Source organism: Oncorhynchus gorbuscha, unplaced genomic scaffold (genome assembly GCF_021184085.1).
Source record: "Oncorhynchus gorbuscha isolate QuinsamMale2020 ecotype Even-year unplaced genomic scaffold, OgorEven_v1.0 Un_scaffold_308, whole genome shotgun sequence".
Lineage (NCBI taxonomy): Eukaryota > Metazoa > Chordata > Actinopteri > Salmoniformes > Salmonidae > Oncorhynchus > Oncorhynchus gorbuscha.
The window spans coordinates 353,993-381,488 of record NW_025745169.1 but is presented as its reverse complement, the minus strand read 5'-3'; the positions used below and the strand labels follow the sequence as shown (position 1 = coordinate 381,488).

At 51.1% G+C, this 27,496-nt stretch overlaps 1 protein-coding gene across 1 annotated transcript in view; it reads right to left on the bottom strand.

Annotated features, from left to right (window-relative positions):
• The window catches only part of LOC124017685 (threonylcarbamoyladenosine tRNA methylthiotransferase-like), a 197,120-nt gene extending 171,164 nt beyond the window's left edge, over positions 1 to 25,956 (bottom strand). Inside the window, exons 1-2 of the mRNA XM_046332950.1 lie at positions 25,928 to 25,956; positions 24,398 to 24,578 (exon numbers count right to left, since the gene is read on the bottom strand). Of these exons, the coding sequence (XP_046188906.1) occupies positions 24,398 to 24,578; positions 25,928 to 25,956 (210 nt within the window). The remainder of the gene's footprint in view (positions 1 to 24,397; positions 24,579 to 25,927) is intronic.
• Positions 25,957 to 27,496: the final 1,540 nt, after the last annotated feature.

Genomic DNA, 27,496 nt, shown 5'->3' with positions numbered 1-27,496 from the left:
TGGGGAGAGAGAGATGGAGAGAGAGAGATGGGGAGAGAGAGATGGGGAGAGAGAGAGATGGAGAGAGATGGGGAGAGAGAGATGGAGAGAGAGAGATGGAGAGAGAGAAAAGATGGGGAGAGAGAGATGGAGAGAGAGAGATGGGGAGAGAGAGATGGAGAGAGAGAGATGGGGAGAGAGAGACGGGGAGAGAGAGAGATGGGGAGAGAGAGAGATGGGAAGAGAGAGAGATGGGAAGAGAGAGAGATGGGAAGAGAGAGATATGGGGAGAGAGAGAGATGGGGAGAGAGAGATGGAGAGAGAGAGAGATGGAGAAAGAGATGGGGAGAGAGAGATGGGGAGAGAGATGGAGAGAAAGAGATGGAGAGAGAGAGATGGAGAGAGAGAGATGGAGAGAGAGAGATGGGGAGAGAGAGATGGGGAGAGAGAGATGGGGAGAGAGAGATGGAGAGAGAGAGAGATGGGAAGAGAGAGAGATGGGAAGAGAGAGATATGGGGAGAGAGAGAGATGGGGAGAGAGAGATGGAGAGAGATGGGGAGAGAGAGATGGAGAGAGAGAGAGATGGAGAGATGGAGAAAGAGATGGGGAGAGAGAGATGGAGAGAAAGAGATGGAGAGAGATGGAGAGAGAGAGAGATGGAGAGAGAGAGATGGGGAGAGAGAGATGGGGAGAGAGAGATGGAGAGAGAGAGATGGAGAGAGAGAGAGAGAGAGAGAGAGATGGGGAGAGAGAGATGGAGAGAGAGAGATGGGGAGAGAGAGATGGATAGAGAGTGAGATGGAGAGATGGAGAGAGAGATGGGGAGAGAGATGGAGAGAGAGATGGAGAGAAAGAGATGGAGAGAGAGAGATGGAGAGAGAGAGATGGAGAGATGGGGAGAGAGATGGAGAGAAAGAGATGGAGAGAGAGATGGGGAGAGAGATGGGGAGAGATAGATGGAGAGAAAGAGATGGAGAGAGAGAGAGATGGAGAGAGAGATGGAGAGAAAGAGATGGGGAGAGAGATGGGGAGAGAGAGAGATGGAGAGAGAGAGATGGAGAGAAAGAGATGGAGAGAGAGAGAGAGATGGGGAGAGAGAGAGATGGAAAGAGATGGGGAGAGAGAGATGGGGAGAGAGAGAGATGGAGAGAGAGAGATGGAGAGAAAGAGATGGAGAGAGAGAGAGAGATGGGGAGAGAGAGAGATGGAGAGAGAGAGATGGAGGGAGAGATATGGGGAGAGAGATATGGGGAGAGAGAGAGATGGGGAGAGAGAGAGATGGGGAGATAGAGATGGAGAGAGAGATGGAGAGATGGAGAGAGAGAGATGGAGGGAGAGATATGGGGAGAGAGAGATGGGGAGAGAGAGAGATGGGGAGAGATAGAGATGGAGAGAGATGGAGAGAGATGGAGAGATGGAGAAAGAGATGGGGAGAGAGAGATGGGGAGAGAGATGGAGAGATGGGGAGAGAGAGAGATGGAGAGAGAGAGAGATGGGGAGAGAGAGAGATAGAGAGAGAGAGATGGGGAGAGAGAGATGGGGAGAGAGAGATGGAGAGAGAGAGATGGAGAGAGAGAGAGATGGAGAGAGAGAGATGGAGAGAGAGAGATGGGGAGAGAGAGATGGAGAGAGAGAGAGATGGAGAGAAAGAGATGGAGAGAGAGATGGGGAGAGAGAGATGGAGAGAGAGTGAGATGGAGAGATGGAGAGAGAGATGGGGAGAGAGATGGAGAGAGAGATGGAGAGATGGGGAGAGAGAGATGGAGAGAGAGAGATGGAGAGAGAGAGATGGAGAGAGAGAGATGGAGAGAGATGGAGAGAGAGAGATGGAGAGAGAGAGAGATGGGGAGAGAGAGATGGAGAGAGAGAGAGATGGAGAGAGAGAGATGGAGAGAGAGAGATGGGGAGAGAGAGATGGGGAGAGAGAGATGGGGAGAGAGAGATGGAGAGAGAGAGAGATGGGAAGAGAGAGAGATGGGAAGAGAGAGATATGGGGAGAGAGAGAGATGCGGAGAGAGAGATGGAGAGAGAGAGATGGAGAGAGATGGAGAGAGAGAGATGGAGAGAGAGAGAGATGGGGAGAGAGAGATGGAGAGAGAGAGAGATGGAGAGAGAGAGATGGAGAGAGAGAGATGGGGAGAGAGAGATGGAGAGAGAGATGGAGAGAGAGAGAGATGGGGAGAGAGTGAGATGGAGAGATGGAGAGAGAGATGGGGAGAGAGAGATGGAGAGAGAGATGGAGAGAAAGAGATGGAGAGAGAGAGATGAAGAGAGAGAGATGGAGAGAGAGAGATGGAGAGAGATGGGGAGAGAGATTGAGAGAGAGAGATGGAGAGAAAGAGATGGAGAGAGAGAGATGGGGAGAGAGAGATGGAGAGAGAGATGGAGAGATGGAGAGAGAGATGGGGAGAGAGAGAGATGGAGAGATGGAGAAAGAGATGGGGAGAGAGAGATGGGGAGAGAGATGGGGAGAGAGAGATGGGGAGAGAGATTGAGAGAAAGAGATGGAGAGAGAGAGATGGAGAGAGAGAGAGATGGAGAGAGAGAGATGGAGAGAGAGAGAGAGATGGGGAGAGAGAGATGGGGAGAGAGAGATGGAGAGAGAGAGAGATGGAGAGAGAGAGATGGAGAGAGAGAGATGGAGAGAGAGAGAGATGGGGAGAGAGAGATGGAGAGAGAGAGATGGAGAGAAAGAGATGGAGAGAGAGAGATGGGGAGAGAGAGATGGAGAGAGAGTGAGATTGAGAGATGGAGAGAGAGATGGGGAGAGAGAGATGGAGAGAGAGATGGAGAGAAAGAGATGGAGAGAGAGAGATGGAGAGAGAGAGATGGAGAGAGAGAGAGGGAGAGAGATGGGGAGAGAGAGATGGAGAGAGAGAGATGGAGAGAGAGAGAGAGATGGGGAGAGTGAGATGGAGAGAGAGAGAGATGGAGAGAGAGAGATGGGGAGAGAGAGATGGAGAGAGAGTTGGAGAGAGAGAGATGGGGAGAGAGATTGAGAGAGAGAGATGGAGAGAAAGAGATGGAGAGAGAGAGATGGGGAGAGAGAGATGGGGAGAGAGAGATGGAGAGAGAGATGGAGAGATGGGGAGAGAGAGATGGAGAGAAAGAGATGGAGAGAGAGAGATGGAGAGAGAGAGAGATGGAGAGAGAGAGATGGAGAGAGAGAGATGGAGAGAGAGAGATGGAGAGAGAGAGATGGAGAGAGAGAGAGATGGGGAGAGAGAGATGGAGAGAGAGAGATGGAGAGAAAGAGATGGAGAGAGGGAGATGGGGAGAGAGAGATGGAGAGAGAGTGAGATTGAGAGATGGGGAGAGAGAGATGGAGAGAGATGGAGAGAAAGAGATGGAGAGAGAGATGGAGAGAGAGAAAGATGGGGAGAGTGAGATGGAGAGAGAGAGATGGAGAGAGAGAGATGGGGAGAGAGAGATGGAGAGAGAGATGGAGAGAGAGAGAGATGGGGAGAGAGATTGAGAGAGAGAGATGGAGAGAAAGAGATGGAGAGAGATGGGGAGAGAGAGATGGAGAGAGAGATGGAGAGATGGAGAGAGAGATGGGGAGAGAGAGATGGGAGAAAGAGATGGAGAGAGAGAGATGGAGAGAGAGATATGGGGAGAGAGATGGAGAGAGAGATGGGGAGAGAGATGGGGAGAGAGAGATGGAGAGAAAGAGATGGAGAGAGAGTTGGAGAGAGAGAGATGGGGAGAGAGATTGAGAGAGAGAGATGGAGAGAAAGAGATGGAGAGAGAGAGATGGAGAGAGAGAGAGATGGGGAGAGAGAGATGGAGAGAGAGAGATGGAGAGAAAGAGATGGAGAGAGAGAGATGGGGAGAGAGTTGGAGAGAGAGAGATGGGGAGAGAGATTGAGAGAGAGAGATGGAGAGAAAGAGATGGAGAGAGAGAGATGGGGAGAGAGAGATGGGGAGAGAGAGATGGAGAGAGAGATGGAGAGATGGGGAGAGAGAGATGGAGAGAAAGAGATGGAGAGAGAGAGATGGAGAGAGAGAGAGATGGAGAGAGAGAGATGGAGAGAGAGAGATGGAGAGAGAGAGATGGAGAGAGAGAGAGATGGGGAGAGAGAGATGGAGAGAGAGAGATGGAGAGAAAGAGATGGAGAGAGAGAGATGGGGAGAGAGAGATGGAGAGAGAGTGAGATTGAGAGATGGGGAGAGAGAGATGGAGAGAGAGATGGAGAGAAAGAGATGGAGAGAGAGAGATGGAGAGAGAGAAAGATGGGGAGAGTGAGATGGAGAGAGAGAGAGATGGAGAGAGAGAGATGGGGAGAGAGAGATGGAGAGAGAGATGGAGAGAGAGAGAGATGGGGAGAGAGATTGAGAGAGAGAGATGGAGAGAAAGAGATGGAGAGAGAGAGATGGGGAGAGAGAGATGGAGAGAGAGATGGAGAGATGGAGAGAGAGATGGGGAGAGAGAGATGGAGAGAAAGAGATGGAGAGAGAGAGATGGAGAGAGAGATATGGGGAGAGAGATGGAGAGAGAGATGGGGAGAGAGATGGGGAGAGAGAGATGGAGAGAAAGAGATGGAGAGAGAGAGAGATGGAGAGAGAGAGATGGAGAGAGAGAGAGAGATGGGGAGAGAGAGATGGAGAGAAAGAGATGGAGAGAGAGAGAGATGGAGAGAAAGAGATGGAGAGAAAGAGATGGAGAGAAAGAGATGGAGAGAAAGAGATGGAGAGAGATGGAGAGAAAGAGATGGGGAGAGAGAGATGGGGAGAGAGAGAGAGATGGAGAGAAAGAGATGGAGAGAGAGAGAGAGAGATGGAGAGAGAGAGATGGAGAAAGAGAGAGATTAGAATCTGGCTCAAAACATTCCAATCCTTTATAGAACCAATTGTCCTATATGGCAGTGAAGTCTGCTCTAATAATGAATTTACCAAATGGGACAAACATCCAATTGAAATACTGCATGCAGAGTTCTGCAAGACTGTATTGGGAAGTGCAAAGAAAACCTCCAAATAACACCTGTAGAGCAGAATATGCCCAAAACCCCCTTCTCATTCAGATAGAAATAAAGAGCCATCACATTTTACAACCATCTAAAAACAAGTGATTCCAAAACACTACGTCACACATCCAGCTGGTTCTGAGGCTCAGTTCACCAACCCAAACCAACCCCATAGAGCCTCAGGACAGCAGTCATCCAGCTGGTTCTGAGGCTCAGTTCACCAACCCAAACCAACCCCATAGAGCCTAAGGACAGCAGTCAGCCAGCTGGTTCTGAGGCTCAGTTCACCAACCCAAACCAACCCCATGGAGCCTAAGGACAGCAGTCAGCCAGCTGGTTCTGAGGCTCAGTTCACCAACCCAAACCAACCCCATAGAGCCTCAGGACAGCAGTCATCCAGCTGGTTCTGAGGCTCAGTTCACCAACCCAAACCAACCCCATAGAGCCTCAGGACAGCAGTCATCCAGCTGGTTCTGAGGCTCAGTTCACCAACCCAAACCAACCCCCATAGAGCCTCAGGACAGAAGTCATCCAGCTGGTTCTGAGGCTCAGTTCACCAACCCAAACCAACCACATAGAGCCTCAGGACAGCAGTCATCCAGCTGGTTCTGAGGCTCAGTTCACCAACCCAAACCAACCCCATAGAGCCAGTCATCCAGCTGGTTCTGAGGCTCAGTTCACCAACCCAAACCAACCCCATAGAGCCTAAGGACAGCAGTCAGCCAGCTGGTTCTGAGGCTCAGTTCACCAACCCAAACCAACCCCATAGAGCCTCAGGAGAGCACTCAGCCAGCTGGTTCTGAGGCTCAGTTCACCAACTCAAACAGCTCACCCAACCTGGGATAGAGAGGTCTCAGCTCACCCAACCTGGGATAGAGAGGTCTCAGCTCACCCAACCTGGGATAGAGGTCTCAGCTCACCCAACCCGGGATAGAGAGGTCTCAGCTCACCCAACCTGGGATAGAGAGAGCTCAGCTCACCCAACCTTGGATAGCGAGGTCTCAGCTCACTCAACCTGGGATTGAGAGGTCTCAGCTCACCTAACCTGGGATAGAGAGGTCTCAGCTCACCCAACCTAAGATGGAGAGGTCTCAGCTCACCTAACCTGGGATAGAGAGGTCTCAGCTCACCCAACCTGGGATGGAGAGGTCTCAGCTCACCTAACCTGGGATAGAGAGGTCTCAGCTCACTCAACCTGGGATAGAGAGGTCTCAGCTCACCCAACCTGGGATAGAGAGGTCTCAGCTTACCCAACCTGGGATAGAGAGGTCTCAGCTCCACCCTCCCCCCATCTCCCTCCACCCTCCGCATCTCTCTCCACCCTCCCCATCTCCCTCCACCCTCCCCATCTCCCTCCACCCTCCCCATCTCCCTCCACCCTCCGCATCTCCCTCCACCCTCCGCATCTCCCACCACCCTCCCCATCTCCCACCACCCTCCCCATCTCCCACCACCCTCCCCATCTCCCACCACCCTCCCCATCTCCCACCACCCTCCCCATCTCCCACCACCCTCCCCATCTCTCTCCACCCTCCCCATCTCTCTCCACCCTCCCCATCTCCCTCCACCCTCCCCATCTCCCTCCACCCTCCCCATCGCCCGCCACATCTCTCTCCGCCCTCTCAATCTCTCTCCCCTCCTCAACCAGTCCATATTTTCCTCGTCTCTCCTTCCCCTCGTTAACCTTACATCACTACCCTGCATATCCTCTCCTCTCCTCTCTCCTCATCAGTTTGCTGTGCTGCTGGAGGAGAGGAGAGAGGAGAGAGGAAAGAGGAGAGAGGAGAAAGGAGAGGAGAAAGGAGAGAAGAAAGGAGAGAGGAGAGGAGAAAGGAAAGAGGAGAGGAGAAAGGAGAAAGGAGAGGAGAAAGGAAAGAGGAGAGAGGAGAGGAAAAAGGAGAGGAGAGGGAACAGGAGAGGAGAAATGAGAGAGGAGAGGAGAAAGGAGAGTGGAAAGGAGAGTGGAGAGTGGAGTGGAGAGTGGAGAGGAGAGAGGAGAAAGGAGAGAGGAGAAAGGAAAGAGGAGAGGAAAAAGGAGAGGAGAGAGGAGCACCTGAGGTTATTATTTCTCAACACCACCAATGAGATCCCTGCAGTATTCACTCTACAACCCCCCCCACACACACACACACATATAATTGTGTAGATCCTATTCCAATGGTGAAGTATGTCTTCTGGCCCTTCTGATTTGGGAGAGAGAGAGACGAGAGACGAGAGTCAGAGGAGGAGGAGGAGGAGAGAGGTTGGTGGAAGGTTGCCGGGCTCGGGTAGAGGAAGATAACCAGCTACCTTATAAAGAATCTCTTTACTTTCCACCCTGAAATCACATCTTCATTCTGGGTTGAATAGGAGCAGGAATTTGATCAAACACCATGAACCCAAAGCTGACCTTGTATCCCAAATGGCATCCCATTTCCCTACGTAGTGCACTACCCTTACGGACCCTGGTCGAAAGTAACACACTAGAAAGGGAAAAGGGAGCCATTTTGGATACAGCCTCACTATTTCAGCCTATTAGGAGCTGAGGCCTGGGCTGAGATTGCTGCTGCTGCTCCTGTTACAGCCCAAAGCAGTCAGTCTCTCTCCTCTCCCGGACCCTTCCGGACCCTTCCGGAGTCAGAGACCACAGAAAATCATCTTGATAAGACAAATAATAAACCACTTATCTTTATTTGAAACCAGGGGGGAGGACATGGAGGGAGGTAGGGGAGGACATGGAGGGAGGTAGGGGAGGACATGGAGGGAGGTAGGGGAGGACATGGAGGGAGGTAGGGGAGGACATGGAGGGAGGTAGGGGAGGACATGGAGGGAGGTAGGGGAAGACATGGAGGGAGGTAGGGGAGGACATGGAGGGAGGTAGGGGAGGACATGGAGGGAAGTAGGGGAGGACATGGAGGGAAGTAGGAGAGGACATGGAGGGAGGTAGGGGAGGACATGGAGGGAGGTAGGGGAGGACATGGAGGGAAGTAGGGGAGGACATGGAGGGAGGTAGGGGAGGACATGGAGGGAGGTAGGGGAGGACATGGAGGGAGGTAGGGGAGGACATGGAGGAAGGTAGGGGAGGACATGGAGGGAGGTAAGGGGAGGACATGGAGGGAGGTAGGGGAGGACATGGAGGGAGGTAGGGGAGGACATGGAGGGAGGTAGGGGAGGACATGGAGGGAGGTAGGGGAGGACATGGAGGGGAGGACATGGAGGGATGTAGGGGAGGACATGGAGGGACGTAGGGGAGGACATGGAGGGGAGGACATGGAGGGAGGTAGGGGAGGACATGGAGGGATGTAGGGGAGGACATGGAGGGGAGGACATGGAGGGAGGTAGGGGAGGACATGGAGGGAGGTAGGGGAGGACATGGAGGGGAGGACATGGAGGGACGTAGGGGAGGACATGGAGGGGAGGACATGGAGGGAGGTAGGGGAGGACATGGAGGGGAGGACATGGAGGGGAGGACATGGAGGGAGGTAGGGGAGGACATGGAGGGAGGTAGGGGAGGACATGGAGGGGAGGTAGGGGAGGGAGGTAGGGGAGGACATGGAGGGAGGTAGGGGAGGACATGGAGGGAGGTAGGGGAGGACATGGTGGGAGGTAGGGGAGGACATGGAGGGACATAGGGGAGGACATGGAGGGGAGGACATGGAGGGAGGTAAGGGGAGGACATGGAGGGAGGTAGTGGAGGACATGGAGGGGAGGACATGGAGGGAGGTAGGGGAGGACATGGAGGGATGTAGGGGAGGACATGGAGGGACGTAGGGGAGGACATGGAGGGAGGTAGGGGAGGACAAGGAGGGGAGCACATGGAGGGACGTAGGGGAGCACATGGAGGGAGGTAGGGGAGGACATGGAGGGGAGGACATGGAGGGACGTAGGGGAGGACATGGAGGGGAGGACATGGAGGGATGTAGGGGAGGACATGGAGGGGAGGACATGGAGGGGAGGTAGGGGAGGACATGGAGGGATGTAGGGGAGGACATGGAGGGACGTAGGGGAGGACATGGAGGGAGGTAGGGGAGGACAAGGAGGGGAGGTCATGGAGGGACGTAGGGGAGGACATGGAGGGAGGTAGGGGAGGACATGGAGGGGAGGACATGGAGGGACGTAGGGGAGGACATGGAGGGGAGGACATGGAGGGACACTGGAGGTCCAACAGGGTTTGGATCGGCCTCTAATAAGGCCTGGACCCGAGGCAGTGAGGTGTTCATCAGAAACAAACACGGATGTGAATCTCTCAGCTCAAATGTCTTCAGCAGTTCTACACGAACAGACAAACGGACAGACAGCTGCTCATTGGGGGACATGCTGTCTGTCCATCAAAGAGACGTGGAGAGGAACACGTCCATCCATCTGCTTGAACCAGTCAGATCTCTGACTTTTAAACGACTTGGACAACTACGACACACATTTCTACTTCCTTGACACCAAAGAGCTGCAACACGTCAACAGACTAAATCTAAATCAATCAAACACATCGACGTCCTGAAAATAAAAAGCTGCCGTGGAACGAGTCACCAGAACGCGTCGATAAAACGTCCTCACCACCTTCAAATTAGGTCACTGATGTCTTACTGAGAAGACAACTGAACTGAACGCAGATCAATGCAGATCAATGCAGATCCATGCAGATCAACGCAGATCAACGCAGATCAACGCAGATCAACGCAGCCTAAACAGGTTGCCGTCCCAGTTGGCCTGCGTCTGTCTGCTCAGACTAGTGAGGAAAACGGCATCGACATAACGTTCTTTAGGAACCTGTGTGTGGTTGAGTGTTGTTTTGTCGTGTGTTAACATGTTGTGTGTGTGTTAACATGTTGTGTGTTAACATGTTGTGTGTGTGTTAACATGTTGTGTGTTAATGTGTTGTGTGTTAACATGATGTGTGTTAACATGTTGTGTGTGTTAACATGTTGTGTGTTAACATGTTGTGTGTTAATATGTTGTGTGTTAACATGTTGTGTGTGTGTTAATATGTTGTGTGTTAATGTGTTGTGTGTTAATGTGTTGTGTGTGTTAATATGTTGTGTGTTAATGTGTTGTGTGTTAATGTGTTGTGTGTTAATATGTTGTGTGTTAATGTGTTGTGTGTTAATGTGTAGTGTGTTAATATGTTGTGTGTTAATATGTTGTGTGTGTTAACGTGTGCAATACTGCTGACCAGAGCCCTATGGGACCAGCCTCTCTCTGTCTCTTAAGCCTGCCCCATTACTCAGTCCAGATCAGGCCAGGAAAAGAGAAGGAAGAGACCAGGCCAGGGGAAGAGAAGGGAGAGACCAGGCCAGGGGAAGAGAAGGGAGAGACCAGGCCAGGGGAAGAGAAGGGAGAGACCAGGCCAGGGAAGAGAAGGGAGAGACCAGGCCAGGGAAGAGAAGGGAGAGACCAGGCCAGGGAAGAGAAGGGAGAGACCAGGCCAGGAGAAGAGAAGGGAGGGACCAGGCCAGGGAAGAGAGGGGAGGGACCAGGCCAGGGAAGAGAAGGGAGAGACCAGGCCAGGGGTAGAGAAGAGAGAGACCAGGCCAAGGAAAGAGAAGGGAGAGACCAGGCCAGGGAAGAGAAGGGAGAGACCAGGCCAGGGAAGAGAAGGGAGAGACCAGGCCAGGGGAAGAGAAGGGAGGGACCAGGCCAGGGAAGAGAAGGGAGGGACCAGGCCAGGGAAGAGAAGGGAGGGACCAGGCCAGGGAAGAGAAGGGAGAGACCAGGCCAGGGAAGAGAAGAGAAGGGAGGGACCAGGCCAGGGAAGAGAAGGGAGAGACCAGGCCAGGGGAAGAGAAGGGAGGGACCAGGCCAGGGAAAGAGAAGGGAGGGACCAGGCCAGGGGAAGGAGGGACCAGGCCAGGGAAAGAGAAGGGAGGGACCAGGCCAGGGAAAGAGAAGGGAGAGACCAGGCCAGGGAAGAGAAGGGAGAGACCAGGCCAGGGGAAGAGAAGGGAGGGACCAGGCCAGGGAAGAGAAGGGAGAGACCAGGCCAGGGGAAGAGAAGGGAGGGACCAGGCCAGGGGTAGAGAAGGGAGGGACCAGGCCAGGGGAAGAGAAGGGAGGGACCAGGCCAGGGAAGAGAAGAGAAGGGAGAGACCAGGCCAGGGGAAGAGAAGGGAGAGACCAGGCCAGGGAAAGAGAAGGGAGAGACCAGGCCAGGGGAAGAGAAGGGAGAGACCAGGCCGGGGAAGAGTAGGGAGGGACCAGGGAAAGTGAAGGGAGAGACCAGGCCAGGGGAAGAGAAGGGAGGGACCAGGCCAGGGGAAGAGAAGGGAGGGACCAGGCCAGGGGAAGAGAAGGGAGAGACCAGGCCAGGGAAAGAGAAGGGAGAGACCAGGCCAGGGGAAGAGAAGGGAGAGACCAGGCCAGGGGAAGAGAAGGGAGGGACCAGGCCAAGGGAAGAGAAGGGAGAGACCAGGCCAGGGAAGAGAAGGGAGAGACCAGACAAAGGAAAGGAGGGACCAGGCCAGGGGAAGAGAAGGGAGAGACCAGGCCAGGGGAAGAGAAGGGAGAGACCAGGCCAGGGAAAGGAGGGACCAGGCCAGGGGAAGAGAAGGGAGGGACCAGGCCAGGGAAAGAGAAGGGAGAGACCAGACCAAGGAAAGGAGGGACCAGGCCAGGGGAAGAGAAGGGAGAGACCAGGCCAGGGGAAGAGAAGGGAGGGACCAGGCCAGGGGAAGAGAAGGGAGGGGCCAGGGAAAGTGAAGGGAGAGACCAGGCCAGGGGAAGAGAAGGGAGGGACCAGGCCAGGGAAAGGAGGGACCAGGCCAGGGGAAGAGAAGGGAGGGACCAGGCCAGGGGAAGAGAAGGGAGAGACCAGGCCGGGGAAGAGTAGGGAGGGACCAGGGAAAGTGAAGGGAGAGACCAGGCCAGGGGAAGAGAAGGGAGAGACCAGGCCAGGGGAAGAGAAGGGAGGGACCAGGCCAGGGAAAGGAGGGACCAGGCCAGGGGAAGAGAAGGGAGGGACCAGGCCAGGGGAAGAGAAGGGAGAGACCAGGCCGGGGAAGAGTAGGGAGGGACCAGGGAAAGTGAAGGGAGAGACCAGGCCAGGGGAAGAGAAGGGAGGGACCAGGCCAGGGGAAGAGAAGGGAGGGACCAGGCCAGGGGAAGAGAAGGGAGAGACCAGGCCAGGGAAGAGAAGGGAGAGACCAGGCCAGGCAGCAGGATGTTATCCAGCCTGCCAGCTCAGTAAAGTCTGCCACTAGCAGTCAGTGTAGTGAGCTCAGCTATCCCCATTGAGACCGGGTCTGTGCCTCCATCTAGGTTGGGCAAAACTAAACATGGCGGTGTTCGCCTTAGTAATCTCACTAGAATAAAGACCTCCTTCATTCCTGTCATTACTGAAATTGATCTCTAAATAGGGCTACTTAATGTTAGATCCCTCACTTCTCTAAATAGGGCTACTTAATGTAGATCCCTCGCATCCAAGGAAGGCTGTTATAGTCAATTAACTCATCACTGATCTTGATGTGATTGGCCTGACTGAAACATGGCTTAAACCTGATGAATTTACTGTGTTAAATGAGGCCTCACCTCCTGGTTACACTAGTGACCATATCCCCCCGCGCATCCCGCAAAGGCGGAGGTGTTGCTAACATTTACGATACCAAATTTCGTATTTTGAGCTTCTTGTCATGAAATCTATGCAGCCTACTTTATAGCGACTGTTTACAGGCCTCCTGGGCCGTATACATTGGGGGAAAAAAGTATTTAGTCAGCCACCAATTGTGCAAGTTCTCCCACTTAAAAAGATGAGAGAGGCCAGTAATTTTCATCATTGGTACACTTCAACTATGACAGACAAAATTAGAAAAAAAATCCAGAAAATCACATTGTAGGATTTTTTAAATGAATTTATTTGCAAATTATGGTGGAAAATAAGTATTTAGGGTGGGGTTATATCCTGCCTGGTTGGCCCTGTCCGCGGGTATAGTTGGACGGGCCACAGTATCTCCCGACCCCTCCTGTCTCAGCCTCCAGTAATTATGCTGCAATACTTTGTGTGTTGGGGGGTCAGTCTGTTATACCTGGAGTATTTCTGGTGTCCTGTGTCAATTTAAGTATGCTCCCTCTAATTCTCTCTCTCTTTCTCTTCTCTCAGAGGACCTGAGCCCTAGGATCATGCCTTAGGACTATCTGGCCTGATGACTCCTTGCTGTCCCCAGTCCACCTGGTCGTGCTGCTGCTCCAGTTTCAACTGTTCTGCCTGAGGCTACGGAACCCTGACCTGTTCACAGGACGTGCTACCTTGTCCCAGATCTGCTGTTTTCAACTCTCTCTACCGCACCTGTCGTCTCTAACTGTGAATGATCGGCTATGAAAAGCCAACTGACTTTTATTCCTGAGGTGCTGACCTGTTGGACCCTCTACAACCACTGTGATTATTATTATTTGACCCTGCTGGTCATCTATGAACGTTTGAACATCTTGGTCCTGTACTGTTGTACTCTCTCACCCGGCACATCCAGAAGAGGACTGGCCACCCCTCAGAGCCTGGTTCCTCTAGGTTTCTTCCTAGGGAGTTTTTCCTAGCCACCGTGCTTCTACACCTGCATTGCTTGCTGTTTGAGGTTTTAGGCTGGGTTTCTGTACAGCACTTTGAGATATCAGCTGATGTACGAAGGGCTTTATAAATACATTTGATTGATTGACAGCCTGACTCGGACCCTGGAGCTCTGACCGCCTGACTCGGCCCTGGAGCGCAGACAGCCTGACTCGGGCCCTGGAGCGCAGACAGCCTGACTCGGGCCCTGGAGCGCAGACAGCCTGACTCGGGCCCTGGAGCGCAGACAGCCTGACTCGGGCCCTGGAGCGCAGACAGCCTGACTCGGGCCCTGGAGCGCAGACAGCCTGACTCGGGCCCTGGAGCGCAGACAGCCTGACTCGGGCCCTGGAGCGCAGACAGCCTGACTCGGGCCCTGGAGCGCAGACAGCCTGACTCGGGCCCTGGAGCGCAGACAGCCTGACTCGGGCCCTGGAGCGCAGACAGCCTGACTCGGGCCCTGGAGCTCTGACAGCCTGACTCGGGCCCTGGAGCTCTGACCGCCTGACTCGGCCCTGGAGCGCAGACAGCCTGACTCGGGCCCTGGAGCGTAGACAGCCTGACTCGGCCCTGGAGCTCTGACCACCTGACTCGGCCCTGGAGCGCAGACAGCCTGACTCGGGCCCTGGAGCGTAGACAGGCTGACATGGGTCCTGGAGCGCTGACAGCCTGACTCGGCCCTGGAGCTCTGACAGCCTGACTCGGCCCTGGAGCTCTGACCGCCTGACTCGGCCCTGGAGCGTAGACAGCCTGACACGGGTCCTGGAGCTCTGACAGCCTGACTCGGCCCTGGAGCTCTGACAGCCTGACTCGGGGCCTGGAGCTCTGACAGCCTGACTCGGGGCCTGGAGCTCTGACAGCCTGACTCTGCCCTGGAGCTCTGACAGCCTGACTCGGGCCCTGGAGCTCTGACCGCCTGACTCGGGGCCTGGAGCTCTGAACGCCTGACTCGGGGCCTGGAGCTCTGACAGCCTGACTCGGCCCTGGAGCGCAGACAGCCTGACTCGGGCCCTGGAGCGTAGACAGCCTGACTCGGCCCTGGAGCGCAGACAGCCTGACTCGGGCCCTGGAGCGCAGACAGCCTGACTCGGCCCTGGAGCTCTGATCGCCTGACTCGGGGCCTGGAGCTCTGAGCACCTAAGACAGCAGTTGAAGGGGAATGTGTGTATTGAAAGGCCTGTGTCTAACCATTGACAGGGTTTTACGAGTTGAAGGTAAGTGCTTTTGAGGTACATACTGAGAAATGTGGGCTATGGCGTTTTCCGGAAGGTAACAATGAGCCAGGAATGTGGAAGGATCTCCAATCAGTTCGGAGAGGTATGGGCAGAGGAATGCTGTAGTTTAAGACTTCGCCTTGTCCTTAGAAACATCCCATTCTGTCCTACCACTGCCGTCAGCCGCAGCTTGCTCTTTGTGTTCACGGGGGAACGTAAAGGTAGATCCTATCCTATTCTGTGTACGCTGAATGCTTTGCTTATAAGTTACCTGGCTTTGTGTTGACGGGGGAAAGTAAGTTAGATTTTATTGAGTTTATTCTATTCTGTGGGCCACATGTTCATAGTAGTAACTTCACTACGAGCACATTCAACAATATCTGTTAACAATATAAGTGGATAAATAGCCAGTACTTAACCAATTCACTATATCTACAGGAACAACATGAATAGGGCTTCATAGCAGCTGTATTAGTACTTAACCAATTCACTATATCTACAGGAACAACATGAATAGGGCTTCATAGCAGCTGTATTAGTAATTCACTAAGTCTAGAGGAACAGCATGAATAGGCTGTATTAGTAATTCACTATGTCTAGAGGAACAACATGAATAGGGCTTCATAGCAGCTGTGTTAGTAATTCACTAAGTCTAGAGGAACAACATGAATAGGGCTTCATAGCAGCTGTGTTAGTACTTAACCAATTCACTATATCTACAGGAACAACATGAATAGGGCTTCATAGCAGCTGTATTAGTAATTCACTAAGTCCACAGGAACAGCATGAATAGGGCTTCATAGCAGCTGTATTAGTAATTCACTAAGTCTAGAGGAACAACATGAATAGGGCTTCATAGCAGATGTGTTATGCCCATGGTTCATCAGTTTGAGTTGATTTACCAATACATGGTTTTAAACCCATCGTACATACAGTTTTTAATTCAATAGACCTGGATGGTCCTGTAGACCGGCTCTCTCTCTTCTTTATTCAATAAACCTGGTTGGTCCTGTAGACCGGCTCTCTCTTCTTTATTCAACAGACCTGGATGGTCCTGTAGACCGGCTCTCTCTTCTTTATTCAATAAACCTGGTTGGTACTGTAGACCGGCTCTCTCTTCTTTATTCAATAAACCTGGTTGGTCCTGTAGACCGGCTCTCTCTTCTTTATTCAATAGACCTGGATGGTCCTGTAGACCGGCTCTCTCTTCTTTATTCAATAAACCTGGTTGGTACTGTAGACCGGCTCTCTCTTCTTTATTCAATAGACCTGGATGGTCCTGTAGACTGGCTCTGTCTCTCGTCTTTATTCAATAGACCTGGATGGTCCTGTAGACCGGCTCTCTCTTCTTTAGTCTGAAACCTACCCTAGCAGACCAAGACAGAGACCTACCCTAGCAGACCAAGACAGAGACCTACCCTAGCAGACCAAGACAGAATCCAGAAACCTACCCTAGCAGACCAAGACAGAGACCTACCCTAGCAGACCAAGACAGAGACCTACCCTAGCAGACCAAGACAGAATCCAGAAACCTACCCTAGCAGACCAAGACAGAGACCTACCCTAGCAGACCAAGACAGAGACCTACCCTAGCAGACCAAGACAGAGACCTACCCTAGCAGACCAAGACAGAAACCTACCCTAACAGACCAAGACAGAGACCTACCCTAGCAGACCAAGACAGAGACCTACCCTAGCAGACCAAGACAGAGACCTACCCTAGCAGACCAAGACAGAGACCTACCCTAGCAGACCAAGACAGAGACCTACCCTAGCAGACCAAGACAGAGACCTACCCTAGCAGACCAATACAGAATACAGAGAAAACCAGCATTAGAGACAAACAGACGTTCAGACCACTGATTCAGGGACCTCTGGTAAGGGCTGAAGGTATTAGATGACAGGGGCATGACAGTGGTTTTCAAACTTCTCCTCTGGGATCCCCAGCTGTTTTGCCATGTTGTTGTAGCCCTGGACTAACACTGAAGGTGTTTCTAGGGAGAGAGAGAGACAGAGAGAGAGAGAAGGTGAGAGATTGAGAGTGAGAGATTGAGAGACAACGACAGAGAGAGAGAGAGAGAGAGTGTGAGAGATTGAGAGAGAGCGAGAGAGACAGACAGAGAGAGAGAGATTGAGAATTAGTGAGAAAGAGAGAGACACAGACAGGCAGAGAGAGACATAGATTGAGAGAGAGAGAGAGAGAGAGAGAGAGAGAGAGAGAGAGAGAGAGAGAGAGAGAGAGAGAGAGAGAGAGAGAGAGAGAGAGAGAGAGAGAGAGAGAGAGAGAGAGAGAGAGAGAGAGAGAGAGAGAGAGAGAAATAAAGAGCACATTCCTCTTTGTAGGGGTCCTGTCTGAAGTCTGACTGACACGCCTGGTGCCGTAGTCTGTAGTCTCTCTCTCCTCCCCACAGCAGCATCAGTCAGCTCAGCCAGACAGCAGTGTCAACTCTACCTACTGCTGGGCCACACATAAATAACATCCTCCAGATGGCCAGAGAAAACAGCCCAGCCCCATCCCTACCCAGCCCCATCCCTACCCAGCTCCATCCCTACCCAGCCCCATCCCTACCCAGCCCCATCCCTACCCAGCCCCATCCCTACCCAGCCCCATCCCCACCCAGTCCAGCCCCATCCCTACCCAGCCCCATCCCTACCCAAGCCCAGCCCCATCCCTACCCAGCCTCATCCCTACCCAGCCCCATCCCTACCCAGCCCAGCCCCATCCCTACTCAGCCCAGCCCCATCCCTACCCAGCCCCATCTCTACACAGCCCCATCTCTACCCAACCCCATCCCTACCCAGCCCCATCCCTACCAGCCCAGCCCCATCCCTACCCATCCCTACCCAGCCCCATCCCTACCCAGCCCAGCCCCATCCCTACCGTATCCCAGCCCCATCCCATCCCTACCCAGCCCCATCCCTAGCCAGCCCCATCCCAACCAGCCCATCCCCATCCCAACCAGCCCAAACCCATCCCTACCCAGCCCAGCCCCATCCCAACCAGCCCAACCCAGCCCCATCCCTACCCAACCCAGCCCCATCCCTACCTAACCCCATCCCTACCCAGCCCCATCCCTACCCAGCCCCATGCTTACCCAGCCCAGCCCTACACAGCCCAGCCCCATCCCTACCCAGCCCCATCCCTACCCAGCCCAGCCCTACCCATCCCTACACAACCCAGCCCCATCCCTACCCAGCACAGCCCCATCCCTACCCAACCCAGCCCCATCCCTACCCATCCCTACCCTACCCAGCCCCAGCCCTACCCAGTCCAGCCCCATCCCCACCCAGCCCCATCCCTACCCAGTCCAGCCCCATCCCTACCCAGCCCCATCCCTACCCAGCCCATCCCTACCCAGCCCATCCCTACCCTGCCCCATCCCTACCCAGCCCCATCCCTACCAGCCCCATCCCTACCCAGCCCCATCCCTACCAGCCCCATCCCTACCCAGCCCCATCCCTACCCAGCCCAGCCCTACACAGCCCAGCCCCATCCCTACCAGCCCAGCCCAGCCCAGCCCCATCCCTACCCAGCCCCACCCCTACCCAGCCCAGCCCCATCCCTACCAGCCCCATCCCTACCCAGCCCCATCCCTACCCCTTCAAATTGACAGGATTAGAGGTTCCAAACCCATTCAAATTGACAGGATTAGAGGTTCCAAACCCATTCAAATTGACAGGATTAGAGGTTCCAAACCCATTCAAATTGACAGGATTAGAGGTTCCAAACCCATTCAAATTGACAGGATTAGAGGTTCCAAACCCATTCAAATTGACAGGATTAGAGGTTCCAAGCCCATTCAAATTGACAGGATTAGAGGTTCCAAACCCATTCAAATTGACAGGATTAGAGGTTCCAAACCCATCCAAATTGACAGGATTAGAGGTTCCAAACCCATTCAAATTGACAGGATTACAGGTTCCAAACCCATTCAAATTGACAGGATTACAGGTTCCAAACCCATTCAAATTGATAGGATTAGAGGTTCCAAGCCCATTCTATGGATTCTATTTCTAGGGTATTGATCCTGCCAAAGTTTCAAACAATGATAGCAAAATGTTGAACATAATTACTTGTTATTGGTCTCTCTGACCGAGCTCCAGAGTTCCTCTGTTCATTACTATTGAACAGGACATTACCTAATCATTACTATTGAACAGGACATTACCTAATCATTACTATCGAACAGGACATTACCTAATCATTACTATTGAACATGACCTTACCCAATCATTACTATTGAACATGATGTTACCTAATCATTACTATTGGACATTACCTAATCATTACTATTGAACAGGACATTACCTAATCATTACTATTGAACAGGAAGTGGAAACCTCACAAGATACACGTTTTCATTGTCAATAATGAATGACAGAATTAAAACACAAATAGATAAAAAGCCAAGATCCTATTTTCTCCTGATGGATTTAAAGATATAAAACAGACAACAACAACACCAACAACGTGCTGTAATTGAAGACGTGTAAAAATATGAGATACTGAGAAAATGCCTCGTTGAAATGAACCGGCCGTCTGACTGACTTAGTACGACAGCTGAATTACCCCATGCTGGTAGAAATCAGTCTGAGAGAAACGCCTGGCTCAGTGCACAAACTGACCTGTATTAATTACCATTAATGCTGAGAGAGAGATCTCACACACACACACACACACACACACACACACACACACACACACACACACACACACACACACACACACACACACACACACACACACACACACACACACACACACACACACACACACACACACACACACACACACAGAGAGAGAGAGGGATATATTAAGAGAGAGGAGAGAACTCAACTCCAGTGTCTTTGATTGTGTTAATCCTCCGTGGTATAAAACACTCCAGGATATATAATATTCCTTGACATAATTGGAGCAGGTTTCTATGTTCAGATGTCGAGAGGGGAGACATTTTATTCCGGTTTTTACTCCTTGATAAGAGACACAAATGACAAAAATATTTTTTTTATAATTCAGAATCAGACATACTAAAAAAACACATTTAAAAACATCTTAGGTCTGACGGCTGGGTGAATCAAGCCCGTAGTCATCGGAAACATCCAGACAACAATACAGCCTAATACCTCGTGTCAATATAGTACTTAGGATAATACTAGTGGCTGAGTTTAGTCTGGTTTAGTCTGAGTATAATCTGGTTTAGTCTGAGGTTAGTCTGGTTTAGTCTAGTTTAGTCTGAGTTTAGTCTGGTTTAGTCTGAGTTTAGTCTGGTTTAGTCTGAGTTTAGTCTGAGTTTAATCTGGTTTAGTCTAGTTTAGCCTGGTTTAGTCTGGTTTAGTCTAGTTTAGTCTGGTTTAGTCTGGTTTAGTCTGAGTATAATCTGGTTTAGTCTAGTTTAGTCTAGTTTGGTCTGGTTTAGTCTGAGTTTAATCTGGTTTAGTCTAGTTTAGCCTGGTTTAGTCTGGTTTAGTCTGGTTTAGTCTAGTTTAGTCTGGTTTAGTCTGGTTTAGTCTAGTTTCGTCTAGTTTAATCTGGTTTAGTCTGAGTTTAATCTGGTTTAGTCTAGTTTAGTCTAGTTTAGTCTGTTTTAGTCTGGTTTAGTCTAGTTTAGTCTGGTTTAGTCTGAGGTTAGTCTGGTTTAGTCTGGTTTAGTCTGGTTTAGACTGGTTTAGACTGGTTTAGTCTGGATTAGTCTGGATTAGTCTGGTTTAGTCTAGTTTAGTCTGTTTTAGTCTGTTTTAGTCTAGTTTAGTTTGAGGTTAGTCTGGTTTAGTCTGGTTTAGTCTGAGTTTAGTCTGAGTTTAGTCTGGTTTAGTCTGAGGTTAGTCTGAGGTTAGAATGGTTTAGAATGGTTTAGTCTGGATTAGTCTGGATTAGTCTGGATTAGTCTGGATTAGTCTGGTTTAGTCTGGATTAGTCTGGATTAGTCTGGTTTAGACTGGTTTAGTCTGGATTAGTCTGAGTTTAGTCTGGATTAGTCTGGTTTAGTCTGGTTTAGTCTGGATTAGTCTGAGGTTAGTCTGGTTTAGTCTGGTTTAGTCTGGTTTAGTCTGGTTTAGTCTGAGGTTAATCTGGTTTAGTCTGAGTTTAGTCTGGATTAGTCTGGTTTAGTCTGAGTTTAGTCTGAGTTTAGTCTGGTTTAGTCTGAGGTTAGTCTGGTTTAGACTGGTTTAGTCTGAGGTTAGTCTGAGTTTAGTCTGGTTTAGTCTGAGGTTAGTCTGGTTTAGTCTGGTTTAGACTGGTTTAGTCTGGTTTAGTCTGGTTTAGACTGGTTTAGTCTGGTTTAGTCTGGTTTAGTCTGAGTTTAGTCTGGTTTAGTCTGAGGTTAGTCTGGTTTAGTCTGGTTTAGTCTGGCGTCCTTGAAGAAGAATCAACTCCTTCCAGACATGTCACTGGCAGTAGGGTTCCACTGGCAGGGGGGGGAGGATTCGTTCCATTTTCAACTCAGTCCGTTTCAATTTCCCCTCGTCGGAATGGCTGTTAATCTCCTGAATTGACGACATTGAAATGGAATTGATCCCAACCTCTCCTGCCATCTGCAGAGCCCCCAGCTTGTGGTTCAGCCCGACACGGAGCCATTATAACAGGCCTTGGTGTAGTCCGCCATGTGAAACGGGCTGAAACACCTGTATAAACAGAGCCCGGGGCCTGAGGCACAAACAGCACCTATATAGTTCACTACCTTCGATCAGGGCCCATAGGGTAGTGCACTATACTAGGGCATAATAGGGACATTTGGGACTCATCCACTGGTGTTGAGTGAGGCCTGATATGTGTAGGCCTTGATCCAGACAGGGGCCTTTACGCGTCTGCCAGTGTCCCAGTGTGTGTTTTTAAACAAGGACCACATTGCAGTCGGACTGCACAGAATCACACACTCTCTTACACCCTGAATCACTACGTCCCAAACTGAGTGATTCTGTGCCTGGTCTTTTCTCTAACTGACACCCCCCCAAAAACATATTGCGTCCCTGCTAGAACCCTGTTTCACTCAGCCCTGCTCATCTCATACTACAGTACTGAAACTATACTGTTTCAACAGTCTGGTCCATGTTAAACTCTACTGCCTCAACACTCTGGTCCATGTTAAACTCTACTGCCTCAACACTCTGGTCCATGTTAAACTCTACTGCCTCAACACTCTGGTCCATGTTAAACTATACTGCCTCAACACTCTGGTCCATGTTAAACTCTACTGCCTCAACACTCTGGTCCATGTTAAACTATACTGCCTCAACACTCTGGTCCATGTTAAACTCTACTGCCTCAACACTCTGGTCCATGTTAAACTCTACTGCCTCAACACTCTGGTCCATGTTAAACTCTACTGCCTCAACACTCTGGTCCATGTTAAACTCTGCTACCTCCAAACAGTCTGGTCCATGTTAAACTCTGCTACCTCCAAACAGTCTGGTCCATGTTAAACTCTGCTACCTCCAAACACTCTGGTCCACGTTAAACTCTACTGCCTCCAAACACTCTGGTCCACGTTAAACTCTACTGCCTCCAAACAGTCTGGTCCATGTTAAACTCTACTGCCTCCAAACAGTCTGGTCCACGTTAAACTCTACTGCCTCCAAACAGTCTGGTCCACGTTAAACTCTACTGCCTCCAAACACTCTGGTCCACGTTAAACTCTACTGCCTCCAAACAGTCTGGTCCACGTTAAACTCTACTGCCTCCAAACACTCTGGTCCATGTTAAACTCTACTGCCTCAACACTCTGGTCCATGTTAAACTCTACTGCCTCAACACTCTGGTCCATGTTAAACTCTACTGCCTCCAAACAGTCTGGTCCACGTTAAACTCTACTGCCTCAACACTCTGGTCCACGTTAAACTCTACTGCCTCAACACTCTGGTCCATGTTAAACTATACTGCCTCAACACTCTGGTCCATGTTAAACTATACTGCCTCAACACTCTGGTCCATGTTAAACTATACTGCCTCAACACTCTGGTCCATGTTAAACTATACTGCCTCAACACTCTGGTCCATGTTAAACTCTACTGCCTCAACACTCTGGTCCATGTTAAACTATACTGCCTCAACACTCTGGTCCATGTTAAACTCTACTGCCTCCAAACAGTCTGGTCCATGTTAAACTCTACTGCCTCCAAACAGTCTGGTCCACGTTAAACTCTACTGCCTCCAAACAGTCTGGTCCACGTTAAACTCTACTGCCTCCAAACACTCTGGTCCATGTTAAACTCTACTGCCTCCAAACAGTCTGGTCCACGTTAAACTCTACTGCCTCCAAACACTCTGGTCCATTTAAACTCTACTGCCTCAACACTCTGGTCCATGTTAAACTCTACTGCCTCAACACTCTGGTCCATGTTAAACTCTACTGCCTCCAAACAGTCTGGTCCACGTTAAACTCTACTGCCTCCAAACACTCTGGTCCATGTTAAACTCTACTGCCTCAACACTCTGGTCCATGTTAAACTCTACTGCCTCCAAACACTCTGGTCCACGTTAAACTCTACTGCCTCCAAACAGTCTGGTCCACGTTAAACTCTACTGCCTCCAAACACTCTGGTCCATGTTAAACTCTACTGCCTCAACACTCTGGTCCATGTTAAACTCTACTGCCTCAACACTCTGGTCCATGTTAAACTCTACTGCCTCCAAACAGTCTGGTCCATGTTAAACTCTACTGCCTCAACACTCTGGTCCACGTTAAACTCTACTGCCTCAACACTCTGGTCCATGTTAAACTATACTGCCTCAACACTCTGGTCCATGTTAAACTATACTGCCTCAACACTCTGGTCCATGTTAAACTATACTGCCTCAACACTCTGGTCCATGTTAAACTCTACTGCCTCAACACTCTGGTCCATGTTAAACTATACTGCCTCAACACTCTGGTCCATGTTAAACTCTACTGCCTCCAAACAGTTTGGTCCATGTTAAACTCTACTGCCTCCAAACAGTCTGGTCCACGTTAAACTCTACTGCCTCCAAACAGTCTGGTCCACGTTAAACTCTACTGCCTCCAAACACTCTGGTCCATGTTAAACTCTACTGCCTCCAAACAGTCTGGTCCACGTTAAACTCTACTGCCTCCAAACACTCTGGTCCATGTTAAACTCTACTGCCTCAACACTCTGGTCCATGTTAAACTCTACTGCCTCAACACTCTGGTCCATGTTAAACTCTACTGCCTCCAAACAGTCTGGTCCATGTTAAACTCTACTGCCTCCAAACAGTCTGGTCCACGTTAAACTCTACTGCCTCCAAACACTCTGGTCCATGTTAAACTCTACTGCCTCAACACTCTGGTCCATGTTAAACTCTACTGCCTCCAAACACTCTGGTCCACGTTAAACTCTACTGCCTCCAAACAGTCTGGTCCATGTTAAACTCTACTGCCTCAACACTCTGGTCCATGTTAAACTCTACTGCCTCCAAACACTCTGGTCCATGTTAAACTCTACTGCCTCAACACTCTGGTCCATGTTAAACTCTACTGCCTCCAAAGAAGAAGAAGAATAACTCTCTGGTCCATGTACACCATGTGATCAAATGTAAACAGGTGTGATGTGGTGTGATCATACAGGTGTGATGTGGTGTGATCATACAGGTGTGATGTGGTGTGATCATACAGGTGTGATGTGATCATACAGGTGTGATGTGGTGTGATCATACAGGTGTGATGTGGTGTGATCATACAGGTGTGATGTGGTGTGATCATACAGGTGTGATGTGGTATTGTAACTGACTCACCACTTGGGCAGGGACCTGGTCCATCTTGGCAGCAGGGGTGCCAGGCCGGGGGTAGAACTGGTTGATGAAGAGGCTGGGGAAGCGATACTCCTTCACCAGGTCACATGTCTCCTGGAAGTCAGCATCCGTCTCCCCTGGGAAACCACAGATGATGTCTGTTGCGATGGTGATACCAGGAACCCTGAGAGAGAGGAGAGGAAGAGAGAGGAGAGGAAGAGAGAGGGGAGGAAGAGGCAGAGGAGAGGAAGAGGAGAGGGGAGAGGAAGAGGAGAGGAAGAGAGAGGAGAGGAAGAAAGAGGAGAGGAAGAGAGAGGGGAGAGGAAGAGGAGAGGAAGAGAGAGGAGAGGAAGAGAGAAGAAGAGAGAGAGGAGATGAAGAGAGAGGAGATGAAGAGAGAGGAGAGGAAGAAAGAGGAGAGGAAGAGAGAGGGGAGAGGAAGAGAGAGAGGAAGAGAGAGGGGAGAGGAAGAGGAGAGGAAGAGAGAGGAGAGGAAGAAAGAGGAGAGGAAGAGAGAGGGGAGAGGAAGAGGAGAGGAAGAGAGAGGAGAGGAAGAGAGAAGAAGAGAGAGAGGAGATGAAGAGAGAGGAGAGGAAGAGAGAGGAGAGGAAGAGAGAGGAGAGGAAGAGGGAGGGGAAGAGGAAGAGAGGAAGAGAGAGAGGAAGAGAGAGAGAGGAGAGGAAGAGGAGAGGAAGAGAGAGGGGAGAGGAAGAGGAGAGGAAGAGAGAGGAGAGGAAGAAAGAGGAGAGGAAGAGAGAGGTGAGAGGAAGAGGAGAGGAAGAGAGAAGAAGAGAGAGAGGAGATGAAGAGAGAGGAGAGGAAGAGAGAGGAGAGGAAGAGGGAGGGGAAGAGGAAGAGAGGAAGAGAGAGAGGAAGAGAGAGAGGAGAGGGAGAGGGAGGAGAGGAAGAGGGAGAGGAGAGAGAGGAGAGGAAGAGGGAGAGGAGAGGAAGAGGGAGAGGAAGAGGGAGAGAGATAGGAGGAAGAGGAAGAGGGATAGGAGAGGAAGAGGAGAGGAAGAGAGAGGAGAGGAAGAGAGAGGAGAGGAAGAGAGAGGAGAGGAAGAGAGAGAAGAGGAAGAGAGGAAAAGAGGAAGAGAGAGGGGAGAGGAAGAGGAGAGGAAGAGAGAGGAGAGGAAGAAAGAGGAGAGGAAGAGGGAGAGGAGAGGAAGAGAGATAGGAGGAAGAGGAAGAGGAGAGGAAGAGGAGAGGAAGAGGTGAGGAAGAGAGAGGAGAGGAAGAGAGAGAAGAGGAAGAGAGGAAAGGAGGAAGAGAGAGAGGAGAGGAAGAGAGAGAGGAGAGGAAGAGAGGGAAGGAGAGGAAGAGAGAGGAGAGGAAGAGAGAGGAGAGGAAGAGAGAGAGAGAGAGAGAGAGAGGAGAGGAAGAGAGAGGAGAGCAAGAGAGAGGAGAGGAAGAGAGAGGAGAGCAAGAGAGAGGAGAGGAAGAGAGAGGAGAGGAAGAGAGAGGAGAGGAAGAGAGGGAAGCAGGAAGAGAGAGAAAATGTTATTTACCTAATCAATATCTGAATGAAAGCACCTAAACACCTCCAATTGAACCCGGACCATTCAAATTCACAGCTTACATATCACAATACGGAATCAGGGAATGATGAACCAGAACCTAAAGACATATGAGAACGTGTCAAGGAAACATAAATGTAACTAACTATAGTATGTGTGACGCAAGTGTGTTGAAAATCAACATTGGCCTGTGGTGTCTGTCCACTGCTGCTATGCAGATCTTCTCTGTGGGATAATTCCTGCAACAGGACCCTGATTAGCAGCCTCAATGACAATTGATTATTGTCCGGGTCCGTGATTGAATGAGAAACTCTGCAGAGGACTGGTTCATTGATCCTGGCTGGTATATATTCTGGTTTTATTGATCTCTGATTCACAGGTACAAACCAACTACAAGGCTACCCCACGCTGAAGACAATGGAACCACCACAACAGAACAGAGAGAGGTGGAATAGTGGAGCCACAACAGAACAGAGAGAGGTGGAATAGTGGAGCCGCCACAACAGAACAGAGAGGTGGAATAGTGGAGCCGCCACAACAGAACAGAGAGAGGTGGAATAGTGGAGCCGCCACAACATAACCAAGAGAGGTGGAATAGTGGAGCCGCCACAACAGAACAGAGAGAGGTGGAATAGTGGAGCCACAACAGAACAGAGAGGTGGAATAGTGGAGCCACAACAGAACAGAGAGAGGTGGAATAGTGGAGCCGCCACAACAGAACAGAGAGGTGGAATAGTGGAGCCACAACAGAACCGAGAGAGGTGGAATAGTGGAGCCGCCACAACAGAACAGAGAGAGGTGGAATAGTGGAGCCGCCACAGAACAGAGAGGTGGAATAGTGGAGCCACAACAGAACAGAGAGAGGTGGAATAGTGGAGCCGCCACAACAGAACACAGAGAGGTGGAATAGTGGAGCCGCCACAACAGAACAGAGAGAGGTGGAATAGTGGAGCCACAACAGAACAGAGAGAGGTGGAATAGTGGAGCCGCCACAACTGAACAGAGAGAGGTGGAATAGTGGAGCCACAACAGAACAGAGAGGTGGAATAGTGGAGCCACCACAACAGAACAGAGAGGTGGAATAGTGGAGCGGGGGAGAGAGGAGAGAGGGGGAGAGTGAAAGGGGGAGAAAGGGGGAGAGAGAGAGGGGTAGAGTGAAAGAGAGAGAGAAAGTCGAGAGAGAGAGGGAGAGAGAGAGAGAGAGAGAGAGAGAGAGAGAGAGAGAGAGAGAGAGAGAGAGGGAAGAGAGAGAGGGGGAAGAGAGAGAGAGAGAGAGAGAGGGAAGAGAGAGAGGGGAAGAGAGAGAGGGGGAAGAGAGCTAGAGAGAGCGAGGGGGAAGAGAGCTAGAGGGGGCAGAGAGCTAGAGAAAGAGAGGGGCTGAGAGCTAGAGAGAGAGAGGGGGAAGTGAGAGAGGGGGAGGAGAGCTAGAGAGAAAGAGGGGGAAGAGAGCTAGAGAGAGAGAGGGGGAAGAGAGCTAGAGAGAGAGAGGGGGAAGAGAGCTAGAGAGAGAGAGGGAAGAGAGCTAGAGAGAGATAGGGGGAAGATAGCTAGAGAGAGGGGGAAGAGAGCTAGAGAGAGAGGGGAA